This window comes from Heteronotia binoei, chromosome 2 (assembly GCF_032191835.1).
Source record: "Heteronotia binoei isolate CCM8104 ecotype False Entrance Well chromosome 2, APGP_CSIRO_Hbin_v1, whole genome shotgun sequence".
In the NCBI taxonomy this organism is placed as follows: Eukaryota; Metazoa; Chordata; class Lepidosauria; order Squamata; family Gekkonidae; genus Heteronotia; species Heteronotia binoei.
Window position 1 is genome coordinate 146,133,942 of NC_083224.1, and position 17,864 is coordinate 146,151,805.

The 17,864-nt window shown below is 42.7% G+C and overlaps 1 protein-coding gene across 1 annotated transcript in view; it reads right to left on the minus strand.

The window, feature by feature from the left end:
- TGFBR3 (transforming growth factor beta receptor 3) overlaps positions 1 to 17,864 on the minus strand; it is a 200,922-nt gene that overhangs the window by 75,307 nt on the left and 107,751 nt on the right. Inside the window, exon 4 of the mRNA XM_060232181.1 lies at positions 14,049 to 14,186. Within this exon, the coding sequence (XP_060088164.1) occupies positions 14,049 to 14,186 (138 nt within the window). The remainder of the gene's footprint in view (positions 1 to 14,048; positions 14,187 to 17,864) is intronic.

Sequence of the window (17,864 nt, forward strand, 5' to 3'; positions counted from 1 at the left end):
TTGGATTTTTTTGGATACTGATTTAAACTCTTTACTGAGAACTTCTATATCTTTTTTTAATTCCTTCTTACAATCACTTACAGAATCTTTAATCAGTTTAGACAATCTAGCTTCGATGGCATCCATCTGTTCTTTTTTATCAGCCTTTTTGCCCTCTTCTAGTGTCTTGGATCTTGTCTGTAATGGTTTTTGGGCTGACATTACTGCCTTCCCATTATAAAGATAGGCTTTACAATTGAAGTCACCAAGTTCTTTTTAAATGGTCTAGTCTTATAGATTAGGGAATGCCCTTTCAGAAAAGCCCAAAATTGCCATCCTCCTATGCCCCTGGGTCCAGATATTAATTTTTAAAAGTTATAATTTCCCAAAATGGTGCTCAATGTTTCTCTATGGTTTAGTCCTAGAGGGGCTTAAAAAAACCTGTAGTTTTCCCTTCCCTTGATGGCCTCTTTCGTCCACACTTGCCACAAAGTCTCGTTATCTATGGTTGTGAAGTCTCACGATGTTCCCAGACGTCATTTCCTGTAATGACTTGTTGATCTGCAGTTCTTCCACTCTCGGGGGGAGTAACCACAAAAATTCCAAACAATATCAGCTTTTGCCTTTTTTAAGCCTCATATCTGTTTAACTCAGTCCAAGATTTCCCCCTCCTCCTCCTTCTTTATTATTACAAGTTGTTTATGTGTCCAGATCTTCGTTTGCCTTCCAAATATTTCCCAATTTAGTCCCAGAGCAACAGATAAAAATCTCTTTACCTTTGAAGACCGGACATCAAGCACACTGGTCTGTTTCTTATCCATGATTAATTAGCCCTTAAGAAGCTTGGCACACATTGAATTTATGTCGATTTAACGACCCCAGATACCCTCTATAGACATTGGAAGCGGTTCTTCCAAAAAGCCAAAAAGAACCTCCCCCTGGGATTTCTCGTTAGCCAAAGTACCTCTCCTCAAAACTTTAAGCATATCTTGGCCATCATCTTGCCTAGATGATGTAGACAGCAGGTATTAAAACACCTTCTCTGTCCAGAATAGAGGGTCTGGTGAGTTCCCCCACTGGAAAGCTCATCAATTCTCCATGAAATTCAAACCGGAAGCCCAAACATATGTATTCTTAAACATCATTGTTCAGCTGTCCTCGACCAGAGTCGGGGCCTTTTTGGCCCTGGCTCCATCTTCATGGAACTCTCTGGCTGCAAACATCAAGGCCCTGAAGGATCTATTACAATTCTGCTGGGCCTGCAAGGCAGAGAGAATATGGCTGAGGACAGCAACCCTTTGTAGTGGTTTTAATGGCTAAAAATATTAACAGCTATCTACCTTGCAAACTGCTTCCACTCCCTTCCCCATTGTTAACTGTTAATTTTTAATTACAAATTGGGGGGCTAGAACTGTATTACAGTGCCATATTTGGGTCAGAGTTAAGTTCAATTAGATCTATATTTTAACTATTTATTTTGATTTATATGTTCTTATAGTTGTGTTGTGAACTGCCCTGGAGGATGGTATAAAAGTCTAATACATAAATAAAAAGAATTGATCAGGCTCATTCCAGTTGCCTTTTTTTTTGTGCTCAGAAGTACCAGCTGACAGGGTTGCATGTATTACTCTGTTATTTGCAGTTGTACATGTGCTAGGCTAGGCAGGTAGGGAAAATGCTACACTTATATCTGCATAACGGGCCAGATGCGGGGTAGAAAAACAGTAGTCCACCCCATCAAGAATGGTAGCTAAGCTGCAATGAAGTCTTGCAAGGGACCAAAGCAAATGCTTCACTCTGATAAACTGACAGACAGGCTGAACTGTGGAGGGGGAAAAGGGTAGAGACCTTCAGGCTCCCCCTCCCCCCACAATAGGATGGCCTGGAGACAAGTTTATTTAATATATTCTGCACAGAAAGAGGCAAAGGCTTAAATTTCCTCCCCAATCAATACCCATTAATGGTGAAAAATAGATATACACACCAAACCACATGAGATAAAAGCCAAACCACGGCCGCGGTCACACTCACCATTAAATCCATCCCTAACCTGTCGCTATTATACCCCACAGCTTTTTTACAACAAATTTCCTGATCAGACATCCCTCCATCCTTCAGTTCTAAGCAGCATTAGTACCATCATTGATTGATCAGAGGTCTCAACGGGACCTCATTTTTTGAGATGGCATTCCGCACTCACGCAAGTGCAGTACTGTGGGATATCGTGTTTGGCTTTTTTTTAAAAAAAAAGGTGCCAGAAAAGGTGGGCGATCTCCCCCCCCCCCCCAATTTAAACACCCGGCCAGGGAGGGGAAGCCCAGGAGTTCTCTTTGCTGTCTCTCCGCCTGGCGGGGAGACGGCAAATGTGGGTCATCTTCTTCCCCTCCCATTTAAACGGGACAGAGTAAAAGCCGGAATGGGCCAGAACAGGCTGGAATGGGCATCAAACAACGTAGACTGTCACAAAAAATATATTTAAAAAATGACTACAAAGTCAGGGAAAGCTTTTGCTTATCCATTTCACATCTTACTCTGTTTGCATATTTTCTCCTAGCCTGGCTCCCATATGGACAGTCAATCAGAAAAACGCTGAAAGAGATGCAGCACAGCAAGATCAGATGTTCCGGCATTCTCCAGTCACCTGATGTCCTCATACATGTACTTCCTTTTCACACACACATACACATAGCTGCTCAAGGGGAACAAATAGAAAGCGTATCTCAGTTTATGTTGCTGATGCTTACTGGGCATGTAAGAATTTGAACTGCCTATAAAGACTGAAGCAGTTTCTTCTATTGGAAATTTTGGAGGACAGATCCCTTGGCTAAGGAAAGCAGACTTGAGAATTCTATCCCAACTGGCTGGGGGAAGGGAGCTACACCCAGAAATGTATTTCTCATGGAAACACCATCAGATACATTTCCTAATACAACTAGTTTCTTAGTTTCTTACTTTCTTCTTAATTACTGCTTCTAAAACCAGAGTCATAAACAGCAAATCTTCACCCCACAAAAGGAGAACATAAAAGTTACTACAAAAGTTTTCATGTAACTTAACAACAGCAGCCAGAAATTTTGCCACACACAAAGTAGTTTAACTTTATTTCTCGATAAGCAAGCCAATTTAGCTTCTGAAGAGATAAAAGTCTTAATTAAATAGTAGAGAGATCAATTCAGCTCTTAAACCTGAAAATCTGGGACAGTAAAAAAATGATCCACAGAATCGATTCTGCTGTTGCTGCAATTACAGAATATGGAATTCCACTGAATCTTCCTAACAGCACTGCTGAAGGTAGGGCAAGCATGAATGCCCTTCTATACTCTGGAAGAAATAGCTTACATAGACAGTTTGGCATTTTGTTGGAGTGGGAATGCCTACTGAGAAAGATTCTGTGAGCTCTAATCAATGCGCTCCCATAATCAAAGTCCCTCAGACATCTACTAATGATCTGGTCAATTCTTATCTACACATTGTTTCTGTCACATTATGCGTAATGCCCAAATGTGATAATTTATGATCCAGTAATCTGTCCCAATCACTTGTGTGATGGTCAAATTTAACTAATCTGAGCAGGCTTGAATCTGGATTTGATTTTAAAATCCTAATTTTCAGATAGAATGTTTTGCCTCAGGCTTTGCTTCAAAGGACATCTCCCCAACTTTGGCTCTCAGAGCTATTCCAGACACACTTCAAGGGATTCTCAAAATGTTATATAGGAATCTTAATAGTGGTTAATTGATGTTGTCTGTTACTGTTCTTATCCAAACCCCGTCAGTATATAACATCTGCCCGGTGTCTCTAGCATGAAATACTTTTACTGCTGCAGGAACATATTAGCCACCAGAGAAGTAATAAAATCTTGAAATGGCCTTCTCAATACTCATAGCAACTCTTACAACAGAATTCAATTGCATCTTCCAAGAAAGGCATGATTGCAAAATAACTCCTAGATATCCAAAATGTTCCACTTGCTCCATGGATTGATCTGCTACTTGTATGTCTTTATCCTTTTTTTTACTGAAAAGAAGAACCTTTGACTTAGTAACATTAATAGCTAAGACCTCACTGGAACAATACAAAAAGTAACCTATATGATTATGTAGGCCAACCACAGATCTTGACATAACAATTGTATTGTCTGCATAGAAAAGACAGGGTAATTTAACATGAGCCAGGCAAGGTAAGTGACAAATGTGAGAACTTAAATCACTGAGATATAAGTTAAATAGCAACGGAGCAAGGATACATCCTTCCTTGACTCCTTTACTTAATTGAATAATTCACCAGAAGGTCCACACAGCTGGCTGATCATATACCTGTTGGATCGGAAAAAGGAGACACTTGTCGATAAATTATTTATTCAATTTTTCCCATAATCTTTGCTTAGGCACTGATTCAAAGGTTGCCCTGAGATTCATAAAGACAACAGCTAACATACAATCTTTTGATACCCTTAAGGTTGTCAGGTCAGTGTTGGAAGATACCTAGAGACTTTGTGGGTGGATCTGGGAGAAGGCTGGGTTTGGGGAAGGGCCGCGGCATGGTACAATGCCATAGAGTCTACCCTTCAAAGCAGCCATTTTCTGTAGGGGAGCTGATTTCTGCCAGCTGGAGATCAGTTGTAAAAGCGGGAGACCTCCAGACCCCACCTGGAGGCTGGCAACCCTCAACTACAATAAATTGAAGAGTATGACAATGGTCAACTGCACTGACTCTTTTAAGGAATCACAACTAGGTTAAATTCCAAAATTCAAGAATCTCACAACTGCGAATTCATCCTCCCTCACTACCACACTTGGAGTGGGATGCACTAATCATGCCTACAGCAAATCACCGGCTTTGCTGCAGAACTATTGAAACCATAATAAGTAAGCAAATATGACTGCTGATGAATATTTAACCCCACTGATGATCTGTGACCACAGAGTAAAAAGTATCTAAGGAAATTTCATTGTAGTTTCCATAACAAACACCCTCATTCCAGCAGGAAAAATATTGAGCCATGGAAGTCAAAGGGCTAACGCTTGAAGCAAACTTTCCACCAGCTGAATAACACCTGCAAAGGCCACCTCTTTGACACAAGAATAAAACATAAAAACCATGGCTGCCTGCCAATACCTTTGTGTGGAAACTTGCTTGAAGGAGAGCAAGAGAGAGAGAGAAAAAAAGGAGGGAGCAAATTAGGAACGGTGTGGCTGGGATTTCCCTTTGCCTCCAAGACTGCTGCAGCTTGGATTTATTCAAAAGACTGCTAAAGTTTTGATATACAGTATTCAAAACCTGAGGGGGAAATCTATTTTGTTTCTTTCACTCTGTCTGATTTTTCTTAATTAATTTTAACTACCACCACCCACCACCACCAGTATCTCTAGGCTTCAGAATTTGTAGTGAATAAACCGCCTATGCATAACTAATTAGATATTTCATAACAAATCAGATATTTCAAACTACTGAGAAGATACAAATGCTGTTTAGCTCTTGGCATGAATTTTCTACTATGAAATTCTATGCAGTATATTTTATCTATTTAGTGCTTTTGTATTTGGTTTTTCAGTCAGAAAGACCACCATAACTAACAATAAGATCAAAAACATACAATTAAATATAAAATAAAATATTTACTAGTAAAAACATCAGGTAAACAGAATAACAGATACCACCAGCCAATAATCTCAAAGATACATGAAGCAGCATAAAATGAACTGGCAAAGAAATATGGCATTTCTCAGTGCCAGTGAGTCCTGAAACACAGTGAGAAAAAAGGAGAGGGCCTAGGAAGAGAAATGAGTTAAGTAACATACTATGTTGCACAAACTAATTTAACTAACTTGATTGTTCTACTATCATTTTTTACTTTCAGCAAGGCTTGAACACATACATCACTACAGATTACAAACAATGTACCTTTCTCAGAGATTTCCTTCTGCTATTAAATAAACCCCTTAATACAGAGATCATAATTCATTTCCTAACAAGATGTTGGGGGTTGTGTTGGGGAAAGTCAACTAATGTACATACCAGCCTTTTCAATGCAAAACTAGTTTTAAAATCCTTCTAAATCACTCTGAATTTGTTCTTTCATGAATCATACTCAGAAATACTGCAACTGATGCCTTGTAAGTAATGGAAGCTGTAAAAGGTAAGAAGAACTCCTTTAAGTGGTGGAAAAACAGTCCAAGTGAGATTAGTAAAAGGGAACACAGGCTGTGGCAAATCAAATGCAAGACTGTGATCAGGCAGGCAAAAAGGAACTATGAGGAGCATATTGCAAAAAACATAAAGACCAACAATAACAATTTCTTCAAATATATTAGAAGTAGGAAACCAGCCATGGAGGCAGTGGGGCCCTTGGATGACCATGGGGTAAAAGGATTACTGAAGGAGGATAGGGAAATGGCTGAGAAGCTGAATGAATTTTTTGCCTCCGTCTTCACTGTGGAACATGAGAACTTTTTGCCTGCCCCAGAACCACTAATTTTGGAAGGGGTGTTGGAAGACCTGAGTCAGATTGAGGTGACAAAAGAGGAGGTCCTACAACTGATGGACAAATTAAAAACTAATAAGGCACTGGGTCCGGATGGCATACATCCGAGAGTTCTGAAAGAACTCAAAGTTGAACTTGTGGATCTTCTAACAAAAATCTGTAATCTTTCATTGAAATCTGCCTCCGTTCCTGAGGACTGGAAGGTAGCAAATATCACCCCCATATTTTAAAAGGGTTCCAGAGGAGATCCGGGAAATTACAGTCTGACTTCAATACCGGGAAAGTTGGTAGAAAGCATTTTGAAGGACAGAATGAGTAGGCACATTGATGAACACGGGTTATTGAGGAAGATTCAGCATGGGTTCTGTAAGGGAAGATCTTGCCTCACTAACCTGTTACATTTCTTTGAGGGGGTGAACAAACATGTGGACAAAGGAGACCTGATAGATGTTGTTTACCTTGACTTCCAGAAAGCTTTTGATAAAGTTCCTCATCAAAGGCTCCTTAAAAAGCTCGAGAGTCATGGAGTAAAAGGACAGGTCCTCTTGTGGATCAAAAACTGGCTGAGTAATAGGAAGCAGAGAGTGAGTATAAATGGGAAGTCTTCGCAGTGGAGGACGGTAAGCAGTGGGGTGCCGCAGGGCTCGGTACTGGGTCCCATGCTCTTTAACTTGTTCATAAATGATTTAGAGTTGGGAGTGAGCAGTGAAGTGGCCAAGTTTGCGGATGACTCTGAGAACCAGAGAGGATTGTGAGGAACTCCAAAGGGATCTGTTGAGGCTGGGTGAGTGGGCGTCAACGTGGCAGATGCGGTTCAATGTGGCCAAGTGCAAAGTAATGCACATTGGGGCCAAGAATCCCAGCTACAAATACAAGTTGATGGGGTGTGAACTGGCAGAGACTGACCAAGAGAGAGATCTTGGGATCGTGGTAGATAACTCACTGAAAATGTCAAGACAGTGTGCATTTGCAATAAAAAAGGCCAACGCCATGCTGGGAATTATTAGGAAGGGAATTGAAAACAAATCAGCAAGTATCATAATGCCCCTGTATAAATCGATGGTGCGATCTCATTTGGAGTACTGTGTGCAGTTCTGGTTGCCGCACCACAAAAAGGATATTATAGCATTGGAGAAAGTCCAGAAAAGGGCAACTAGAATGATTAAAAGGCTGGAACACTTTCCCTATGAAGAAAGGTTGAAACGCTTGGGACTCTTTAGCTTGGAGAAACATCGACTGCGGGGTGACATGATAGAGGTTTACAAGATAATGCATGGGTTGGAGAAAGTAGAGAAAGAAGTACTTTTCTCCCTTTCTCACAATACAAGAACTCATGGGCATTTGATGAAATTGCTGAGCAGACAGGTTAAAACGGATAAAAGGAAGTACCGTATTTTTCGGACGATTAGACGCTCCGGACCATAAGACGCACCTTCGTCTATGTGCGCAAATGGCCATCTTCGGTGATGCGGGCGCCATTGCAGCCTTCGGGCCGCCTCGGCCGGGGGCCGCACGCAGGCGCGGGAGAAGCATGCCGGCGCCTGCGAAGTGCTGGATTTGCGGTGAAGGTGATCTCGCCGCTTGTCTCCCAGCCAGGCACGCAAGCGCGGGGAAGCACGCCTGGCTGGGAGACAAGCGGCGAGATCGCTCCCTGCAAAGTGCTGGGTTGGCGATGGGGGCGGAGGGAGCGATCTCGCCGCTTGTCTTCCAGCCAGGCGTGCTTGCCCCGCGCTTGCGTGCCTGGCTGGGAGACAAGCGGCGAGATCGCTCCCTCCGCCCCCATCGCCAACGCAGCACTTTGCAGGGAGCGATCTCGCCGCTTGTCTCCCAGCCAGGCGTGCTTGCCCCGCGCTTGCGTGCCTCGCTGGGAGGCAAGCGGCGAGATCGCTCCCTGCAAAGTGCTGGGTTGGCGATGGGGGCGGAGGGAGCGATCTCGCCGCTTGTCTCCCGGGGGCTGCAGGCCCCTCCCCCCTCATCTTTTAGTATTTGGACCATAAGACGCACGCACTTTCCCCCCACTTTGGGGGGGGGGAGTGCGTCTTATGGTCCGAAAAATACGGTACTTCTTCACCCAAAGGGTGATTAACATGTAGAATTCTCTGCCACAGGAGGTGGTGGCGGCCACAAGCATAGCCACCTTCAAGAGGGGTTTAGATAAAAATATGGAGCAGAGGTCCATCAGTGGCTATTAGCCACAGTGTGTGTGTGTGTGTGTGTGTATATATATATATATGTATAAATTTTTTGCCACTGTGTGACACAGAGTGTTGGACTGGATGGGCCATTGGCCTGATCTAACATGGCTTCTCTTATGTTCTTAACTCCAGTCAAATAACCTTCAATACCAACGTATTAATCTAAGTAGAGTTACCAACAATGTTCCCTCTAAACTGCAGAGTCTTGTGAACAAAAAATCTACTTTGTGAGTTACTGGCATTAAAGTTGTGTGCTTTGGGGCCATTTTTCTGAGCTAAGACAAAAATGTGTGGCACCAAGGAGGCACAGTCATCAGAATTTACTTCCACTACAGGAGTGAACAGATTTTCACTATTAGTGTTTTCGCACTCACCTTCAGCCGGCGCGACCCCCCTCTTCACCGCACAGGATCTGCGCGGATTTCGCACTAAACGCCGCGGAGCAGCCGGAAGAGCCGGAAACTCCCGGCGCTTTTGCGGTGCAAACGGAAACCGCCAAAAAGCAGTTTCCGTTTGCGCTGCTTTTGCGCCGGGAGTTTCTGGCTCTTCCGGCTGCTCCGCGGCGTTTAGTGCGAAATCCGCGCAGATCCTGCACGGTGAAGAGGGGGGTCGCGCCGGCTGAAGGTGAGTGCGAAAACACCCTATGTAAAAACTATTAGGGAGAGAGAGGGAGAAGAGACACCACTCTACATCCATAACTAATAGAAGCCAATCACAGTTTTCGACTGAATACCAGAATTTCAAGGGTTTGTGTGATGCCGGAATTTTTCTGTTTCTATGAGCGGAAGTCCCTGTGGAAAGACCCTTCCAGTCAAGGGGTGAGATTGATTAGAACAGGGGTGTCCAAACTGTGGCTCGGGAGCCACTTGTGGCTCTTTCACAAATATTGTGTGGCTCTGAAAGCCCCCACTACCCCGTTGGCTGGCTCGGAGAAGGTGTCTCTTTAAATCATTTCCCCAAGCCAAGCCAGCCAGCCAGCAGCTTGTAGAATGCATTTAAAATTAAAGTTGCTTTCTTTCCATCTTTCCCTCCCTTCCTTCATCTCCTTCCTTCCTTCCCCTCCCTTCCTCAAATATCTGATGTTCATGTCTTGTGGCTCTCAAACATCTGATGTTTATTCTATGTGGCTCTTACATTAAGCAAGTTTGGCCACCTCTGGATTAGAATTTCAGTTCTTTTTGAGTTTTGGTCCATTTTGCACTAGACCTTTAAACCTGGTTTAGCCCTATCCCTAAGCTGACATTCTACACTAAAATAATAGAATCATAGAGTCATAGAGTCAGTTTATCGGATTCTATGATTCTAGTGTAGAATGCCAGTTTGGGGACAGGGTTAAAGCAGGATTAAAGGTCTAGTGTGAAATTGGTCCTTCTTTAGGCCATCTACAGACAAAACTCCCCCCACCCCGTAACACTGTTTTTGAAGAGTAGCTGATAAGGGTTTCTCAGTATTTTTAGAGGACACAAGAGGAGGCATTTAAAAGGAAAACAGGTTTTCCTTTTGCATTTTGAAAAGAGAACTGTCTAGTTCTTAATAGATTAGAAGATAACTACGAGTAGACTTACACTTTCACTGTTTGTATACACAAAGAGCTGCACATAATGCATATACAGAAATGAAATAGGGGACATTCATCTGCAGCTGCAACCCCAATCCCAAAGCCATCAACACCTGCATATTGTATTTTGTACAGAAAGATACCTATTCTCTCTTTCTGCTTATGCCCCTTCTATTCAAGAAGTTTTACAATAGGTTTGATCATAGAGGAAGGAGAGAAATACCTGGGATGCTTCCCTTCCCCCTATAACACAATACAGCCATACAGCTGAGCTGACCTCCAAGGCTAGATAAGTAGCTTCCAGCTCTCATAGCCCACAGCAGTCAAGTACTATATAGCAAGTTGGTTAGAATATAGACAGCACAGGTCTGGGGCCAAGTGAGCAGGAACCTTGACCAGTACGGTGTACAAAAGAGGCTTTTTAATATCCCATTCCTTATGCTATCTGGAGAATGCAACAGGAATAACTTAGTCCAGGTGTGTGTGCCTCATACTTCACAGAAACTGAGAAGGGCTTCTAGGGTTATGTGTTCATAGTTATACCCCATTTGTGCATGATGGGGTGGAACATGTGGAAGGAGCATACTGTTATTTATCCTTGTATCTAATAGTCAAGACCTGGCCCCTGTGCAAATTTCAAAAATCTGCACATCAAAATTAGCCACAGCAACAATTTAGAGTTCTGCAGCCTTAAATAATAGGTCTTTTTATTTCTCCATCTTTTATTAGCAGAGTATTTACTTCTGAAAAGTTATTTTTCATCAGTACCACAATCTGTTAATACTTCTTTTAAACCCCCCCCCCCCAAAAAAAACCTGTATTTTTGCATATGAGCCAAGAAGTCTATGACTCGCCTAATTGAATGCTTCCATAGAGACAGACACAATAATTCTGCCTTTAATGCAGCATATGTGACACACATATTTCTATTTTGGCCACTGAGGCTCCTTGAAGTTTAAAAAAACTTTAAATTGGGATTTTACTAAGAAAACATACATTAAGATTCAAAATACTATGAATTTCCTATGTGGTTTAACACAAGAAGTTTCACCTACAAGCCAAAAATATTTTAAGTAAAAGGACGAAAGTAACAAATTCTCTATTCAGAACCCTGAAGGAACTGTTGTATTATTGTTTTACAACTAGGGAATGTCAGCCGCCATGTGGAACCTGGGGATCCCCCTGGAATTACACCTCATCTCCAGACTACAGAGATCAGTTCTCCTGGAGAAAATGGATGCTTTGAAGGGTAGACTCTATGGCTTTGCATCCCACTGAAGTCCCTGTCCTCTCCAGGCTCCACCCCTAAATGAACATATGAACATATGAAGCTGCCTTATACTGAATCAGACCTTTGGTCCATCAAAGTCAGTATTGTCTTCTCAGACTGGCAGCGGCTCTCCAGGGTCTCAAGCTGAGGTTTTTCACACCTATTTGCCTGGACCCTTTTTTGGAGATGCCGGGGATTGAACCTGGGACCTTCTGCTTCCCAAGCAGATGCTCTACCACTGAGCCACCGTCCCTCCCAATCTCCAAGAATTACCCAATCTAGATCTAGCAACCATACCCCTCCATCTCCTGCTAGTGCCCGTGGGGGGGGGGGGGGCTGGCAACCCTATTTACAACTTTGGATTCTCTGAACTTTCTGGTTAGGAGGAACAAGGAAGTATTGTTCCATGGATTGAATAAACTGGAAAACCTACTGACGTTCTTACTTGCATTAAGCTTCTTTTCTACATAGTTTTTAAGACCAAACTTCAGACCAAAATAATACTAGAGTATATGCATGTGCGTCACATGTCCATTAAATATGAAAGACAAGCTAATGTATTGATCAAAATTCTCTAGTTTGGCAGCTGTAGAAATTCCACACACAGCATTAGCCATGTCCCTCCATTCAAAGGACATCTTGTAAATATGAATTGTCTCAAACAATTCTGCAGAAATGTAAGACAAACAATTTGAGAAAGCCAAAGAGAAACCTTCACAGAATCACATGACTGGAAGGGATCAAAAGGGCACCTCAAATAACATTCTAATGTTTAGAACAACCCTTCTAGGCACAAACCATTTTGGAACTCAGATTTTTTTTTTTGGGGGGGGGGGGGGGGTAAAATCATCTATCAAGCTCTCTGAAATCAACAATTTCCAGTACGTGAAAAACTGAAGTTGCTTTCAATAAAATTCCTTTTTTCCTTATGGATAAACTAGATGTTGGGGACCATCCACAAAAACTGGGGACCTCCTATTTACATCAGGAGACAATGCATACTAAAATTTTATTTTTATTTCATGTGTTAGTTTTCTATCCAACAAATAAGATAGTATATTGTGAATTTTTAATTAGACCTTAGGTCCAGGTAGGCCACAACCAGCAATCCCTGGAAGCCTTCTGAGGGTACAGACTGGCATGCCAGTGTGTTGATGTGATTTCTATCAACAACCAGACATGTTATGATGTTGGAGGGGCACTCTAAGATTTTGATGGTTTTACCATAAAGTTCTTGCAAATCCTCAATGCTGTGACCTCATTTCTGCTTTTTGATAGAAGTGATGTCAACACACTGGCACACACCCACAATTTTTATCAGTTTCTTTCCACAGTTGTTCCAGTTACCGGCAGGCAATGGACCAAGGGAGTGGGAGATATCCCACTACCAGCAGGAAGCTGATAGCCTTCCTTAAGCCTAGTTCATACACGCAGGAGACTGAGGTGATAATGGGATGCCAAGATGCCAAATTGGACTAAACTACTCAAAATTCCAAATAGAAAGCTAGCACAGCAGGAAGACAGGCTGCATTCTCTGTGTTTGCACACTGTGCTCAATTTCTATCTGCAAGGAGTTATTTTTAATATAGGGGGGAAATCGAAAATGCTTTCATGAGCTGTAGTCTGAAGTTTCACAGCCTGTACATCTGTCTGCAGGAATGCAAACAGTTTAGTACAACAGGTAACATGAATTAGATCTGTTCAGCACCATTTTAGATTGCTCCCTGGGTTCCAGATACAATTTGAGAAACAGTCACCTTATTCTAGACTAAGAAGAACATAGATGTGTCCACCCTAGCTGATTTTGTGGCCTATGTCTTACAGAGCAGAACCAGGCACAGTGCAGCTCTTCTATAGCCAGCAACAGTGATGTTTGTTTCTGAAATCAGGATGTTAAATAGAGAAGCTTCAAGGATTCATCGTGAGACATGATATCATAGCCCAGAAATGCAATCCAAACATCTAGTCTGCTTAGCACTACAAACAGCAAATTTGAATATCCTGGCAAACCAAGACAATTACAAAGTGAATTACAAAACAGGAGGTAATAGCTGGCTCTTTCAGCACAAGCAGCATTCCCATATCTGAGAAGCATATATGACTTCATTCTTGGAGAAGTTTTGTCCTAACTTTGAAGAAGTCTCCAAGCAAAAGTAACCATTCTACTGTGCTCAAGAGGCTCAACTCAAACTGATGAGTGTTTAGGCTATAGACCACACAGCCAGCAAGCTGCTAGCAGCAATTCCTCCTGAGTCTTTGGTATTACCACTATGGAGCCCTCCAGGGCTAATCATAGGCCACACACTCTCTCAAAGTAGGAATTCTTCTCAAGACAACAGTCATACAACAAGAACAAATGTGTAAACTCTCTTACAAAAATAATTGTTCAATCCCAAATTATTTTCAAGTGCCACCTAACTGTCCCTAGAGTCTTAACCTGCAATGTGATGGCTAATTAACATTTTACCTTAACGATTCCCCTTCCTACCAAATAAATACCATCAATTACATATAGTGCATTTTGAAGTGGATACAAAACATCAAGAAATTCTGAATACTTACATAGAAAAACCTTGGGATCCTAGGGGCAAGTCTTTCAGTTTTTACCTTCCACACTAAAGGCACTGGAGAATTCAAAAGGAACACCAATGGCTTCTGGTGGATATGAATGGAAGAAATTGGGTTCAAGTGTAAGGTGACCTACAAAGCAAACAGAAAAAACAAACAAATCTACAGTTAGAACATTCAAAAGCTAGTGAATAACATTTTTTCATACATATACAGGCTTTTTTAGAGTTCAAGCGCTGTGCAATTATGCCCATTTTTCAGACATGTGTGTTGAGCTCATACAAAAAAGAGAGTACCAGACTTTCGGCTAGCTGCTGAGTTTATTTACTTCATTTATACCCGACTTTGCTTGCCACTTTGGACCCAAAGTGGCTTACAACATTGTCCCTTTCTCAATTTTATCCTTAAAACAACGCTTTGAGGTAAGTTACACTGAAGGTGTGTGACTGGCCCACCATCTGGATCCCACAGCTGTTACAGCAGAGAGAGGATTCAAATTGAGGTCTCTCAGATCCTAGTCTGACACTCTCCTGGTACCACTATACCATTCTGGCTCTCCAAACTCATGACTCAGATGAGATTTGAGCTTGGGAATTGTAAGTTCACAGTTCATACCAGTAGGCCTAGCTCTCAGGGCTTACTGAAACATGACACTGGTAGGCAAGAAGCACTTACCAGGATGCTGCTGCATTGTTCTCCTTTCCTCCATTTTTTTCTCGCAACACCCCCATTAGATAAGTTGAGCTGAGAGAGGGTAAAAGCCCTAATTCCCCTTCTGAGTTTCATGGCTGAGTGGGAATTTGAACCTGTGTCTTTCCAGTGCAATACAATCCTGAACAAAGTTAGACCATTCTGATTTCATTAAAGGACTGGCAGGGTGTAACTTTGCTTTGGAATACACTGCTAGCCTGGTACACTATTTACTTTGAACTTTCAACTGCCATCAAGATCCATGCTCAATTGTGAAGCTAACCAGAAAGCATTTAGGTTTCCCAACAGACTAAGTGGGGGAAATGTACTGGTCAGCATTTTTGTATTTGGATCTGGATCTATAGTACCAGATGCAGTTTAACTTGAACAGAATGTTTTTTGTACTAAGCTCTACCCAAGCAAGCTCTGTGCTCTGCCATTTTTTGCCCACTCTGAGTTCTGCCCCAGGTACTGCCCAGGTAACAGGGCATTCTAAGATTTGGCAGTTCAAGCAGTTTCTCCTGAAAAGCTACCTCACAGTATTTCTTGAGATAATAAATGGGATAACTGCATCATGTGCAATGCCCTTGGGTAGAAGAGTAGGGTACAAACAAACAGAAACTATCTCAGCAGCCATGGAGGAGATCCATGTGCAGTCCATACACTGCCTATTGGACTCTCTCTTCTCTGTAATAAGCTACATACCATTCTGGGGATTTTAATTTTAGCCCCTGCGTTGGACTGAGGAGGAGACTGCAGCTGTGGATGAAGGGGGCAACAAGCAGTAATGCCTGTCCATGAATATGCCTTGGCAACCAGAACTAAAAGCCTATTCTGTAGGGAAACTAGAGATTCTTGATTAAGACCCCAAAGCCATAGCAAGTAATCTATTTTTCTTTCAAATTATCCATTACTTACCAATTATGCTGAACAGTAATTGAACAGCCAATTAGAATCCAATACCTCTGACCCAGAAAATTAGAGTTTAGGTTGATTTATAGCATCATCATCTGCTGTTTAGCACTGATGTCATTCTGTATAGCACAGATAGCAAGAGGGAAAGAGGAAAACAACACAACACTTTCTAGCCTTGCCCCTGTTTACTGTTTCTTAGGATCAATTTAAGGAGATTCAACAAACAGGTATGATCAGGTGGGCGTACAAGATTATGTGAAGTCAACAGAAGCACAAGGCTTCTGAACAAATTTCGGAAGCAGACATGAATGATCCTCTGTAGAGAAATCTAGGATGTGTGGGTTGGGTGGTCTTTTGGGAGGAAGTCTAAGAGAAGCCTCAAAAACTCTGAATGAGGTCTGCTAATGAAAACAACTCCAGGAATGAGATGAGATATTTTGGCTCTTGTGAGAGTGTGGGGGCTTTCTCTTGGAGCAATCTGAGAAAGATGGCAGCTCATGAGGACAGAGTCCTTCAATCCTAATGGCCTAAAACCCTTCCCTTGCTTGTAAAGTGGACAGTCTTGAGGTGGGGGTGGAGAGGAGGCTAAGGAATAAACTTCTACAGTTACCCAAGAATACTGTGCATATCCCAACCTCCCACAGACCAGCACATTTCCTTTGAGGGCCACCTAATGACTAAATACATCCCCAAGTGACATGAGACATAATAACGAGGCCCACTATGTAGTCTGTGGAAATAAAAAGTACTTGAATTATGCCAGATATAAAAAATAGCACAGTATGGTGCCCGAAATAAGCAGGGAGGATTGGGGAACACACACACACTCACTCTACACATGTTCTGACTGGATACAGTGAATGTGCTGAGTAGGGTTGCCAGCTCCAGGTTAGAAAATACCTGGAGACTTTGGGGGTGGATCCGGGAGAGGGCAGGGTTTGAGGATGGACCTCAGCATGGTACAATGCCATAGAGCCCACCCTTCAAAGCAGCCATTTTCTCCAGGGGAGCTGATCTCTGCCAGATGGAGATCAGTTGAAAAAGTGGGAATCTCCAGGCTGGCAACCCTAGCTGGGGTGGGCAGAAGGAGGCTGGCGATCTTATCATATTAGCAGAGGTCCATCAGTGGCTATTAGCCACAGCTTATTGTTGCAACTCTCTGTCTAGGGCAGTGATGCTCGGTATTCTTGTGCTGGGGGGGCACAGTGGAAGGGCTTCTAGCCCCACTGGTGGATTTTTTGATAACACTTGGGGGTTTTGGCCACTGTGTGACACAGAGTGTTGGACTGGATGGGTCATTGGCCTGATCCAACATGGCTTCTTTTATGTTCTTAGCCATGTCCACCTCTAATCTACCACATTCATTGGAAGCTCTGCAGTGAACCTACTCATATAACCTAAAGAGCTTTCTCTATGAAACTGAGAACCATGAGAAAGCAGTGTTCTTTATCATACCAGAAAGCTACATGCATATTAACTCTATATACAGCTACCAGAGGCCACAGGGAGGTAGGGGATAATGCCAGGTGCTACCATCCTGCTCCTCCAACCCCATGTATCTTGGGTGAAGCCCTTGCATCAGTTCAGAGAGGGGAGGACAGAAGGCTGTTACCAGGATGTTTTGAGAGTTAGCAGTTTACAAGGCTAAAAGAGTGGGAAGCAGGAGTCTTCAGGAGCTGGACCTGACAGGAATGCAGCAGACCTTCACAATAGTCACGTATAGCTGGCTAACAAGCAAGATAAGAACTAATTTTTTCTAAAACTAGCTCACTCCTAATCCAGAAGCTTTTATAACTCAGGGTAACTCAATGTACTTGCCTGGAGCTTGGCAGGACATCACGGCCTTGGGATTCATTTTGTCTGTATCTTTGAGTGCAAGGACAGATGAGAAAGTTAAAATGGCCCTGCAGCAAGCCAAGCTGAGTGACCCTTGCTGCATTATAAAGCAGCAATGCAGGGTTGCTCACATGAGTAGCAGCAATAGTGAGCACTGGCTCAGCCCACCAACTCCTCCTGCAAACAGGTGGTAATGCGTGAGGAGGCCACTGATGAGCAGACTCTGACTGAGGAGATGGAAGAGTTCATGGGGCTTGGCTCTGCTTGCTCCTGGCTATGAATTTCCTCAAGGAAATTTCTCTGTAAGTTAAATTGTCTGAATGCCAACTGGAAGGAGACAGTTCTGACAAGTATGGAGGCTTCCAGTCC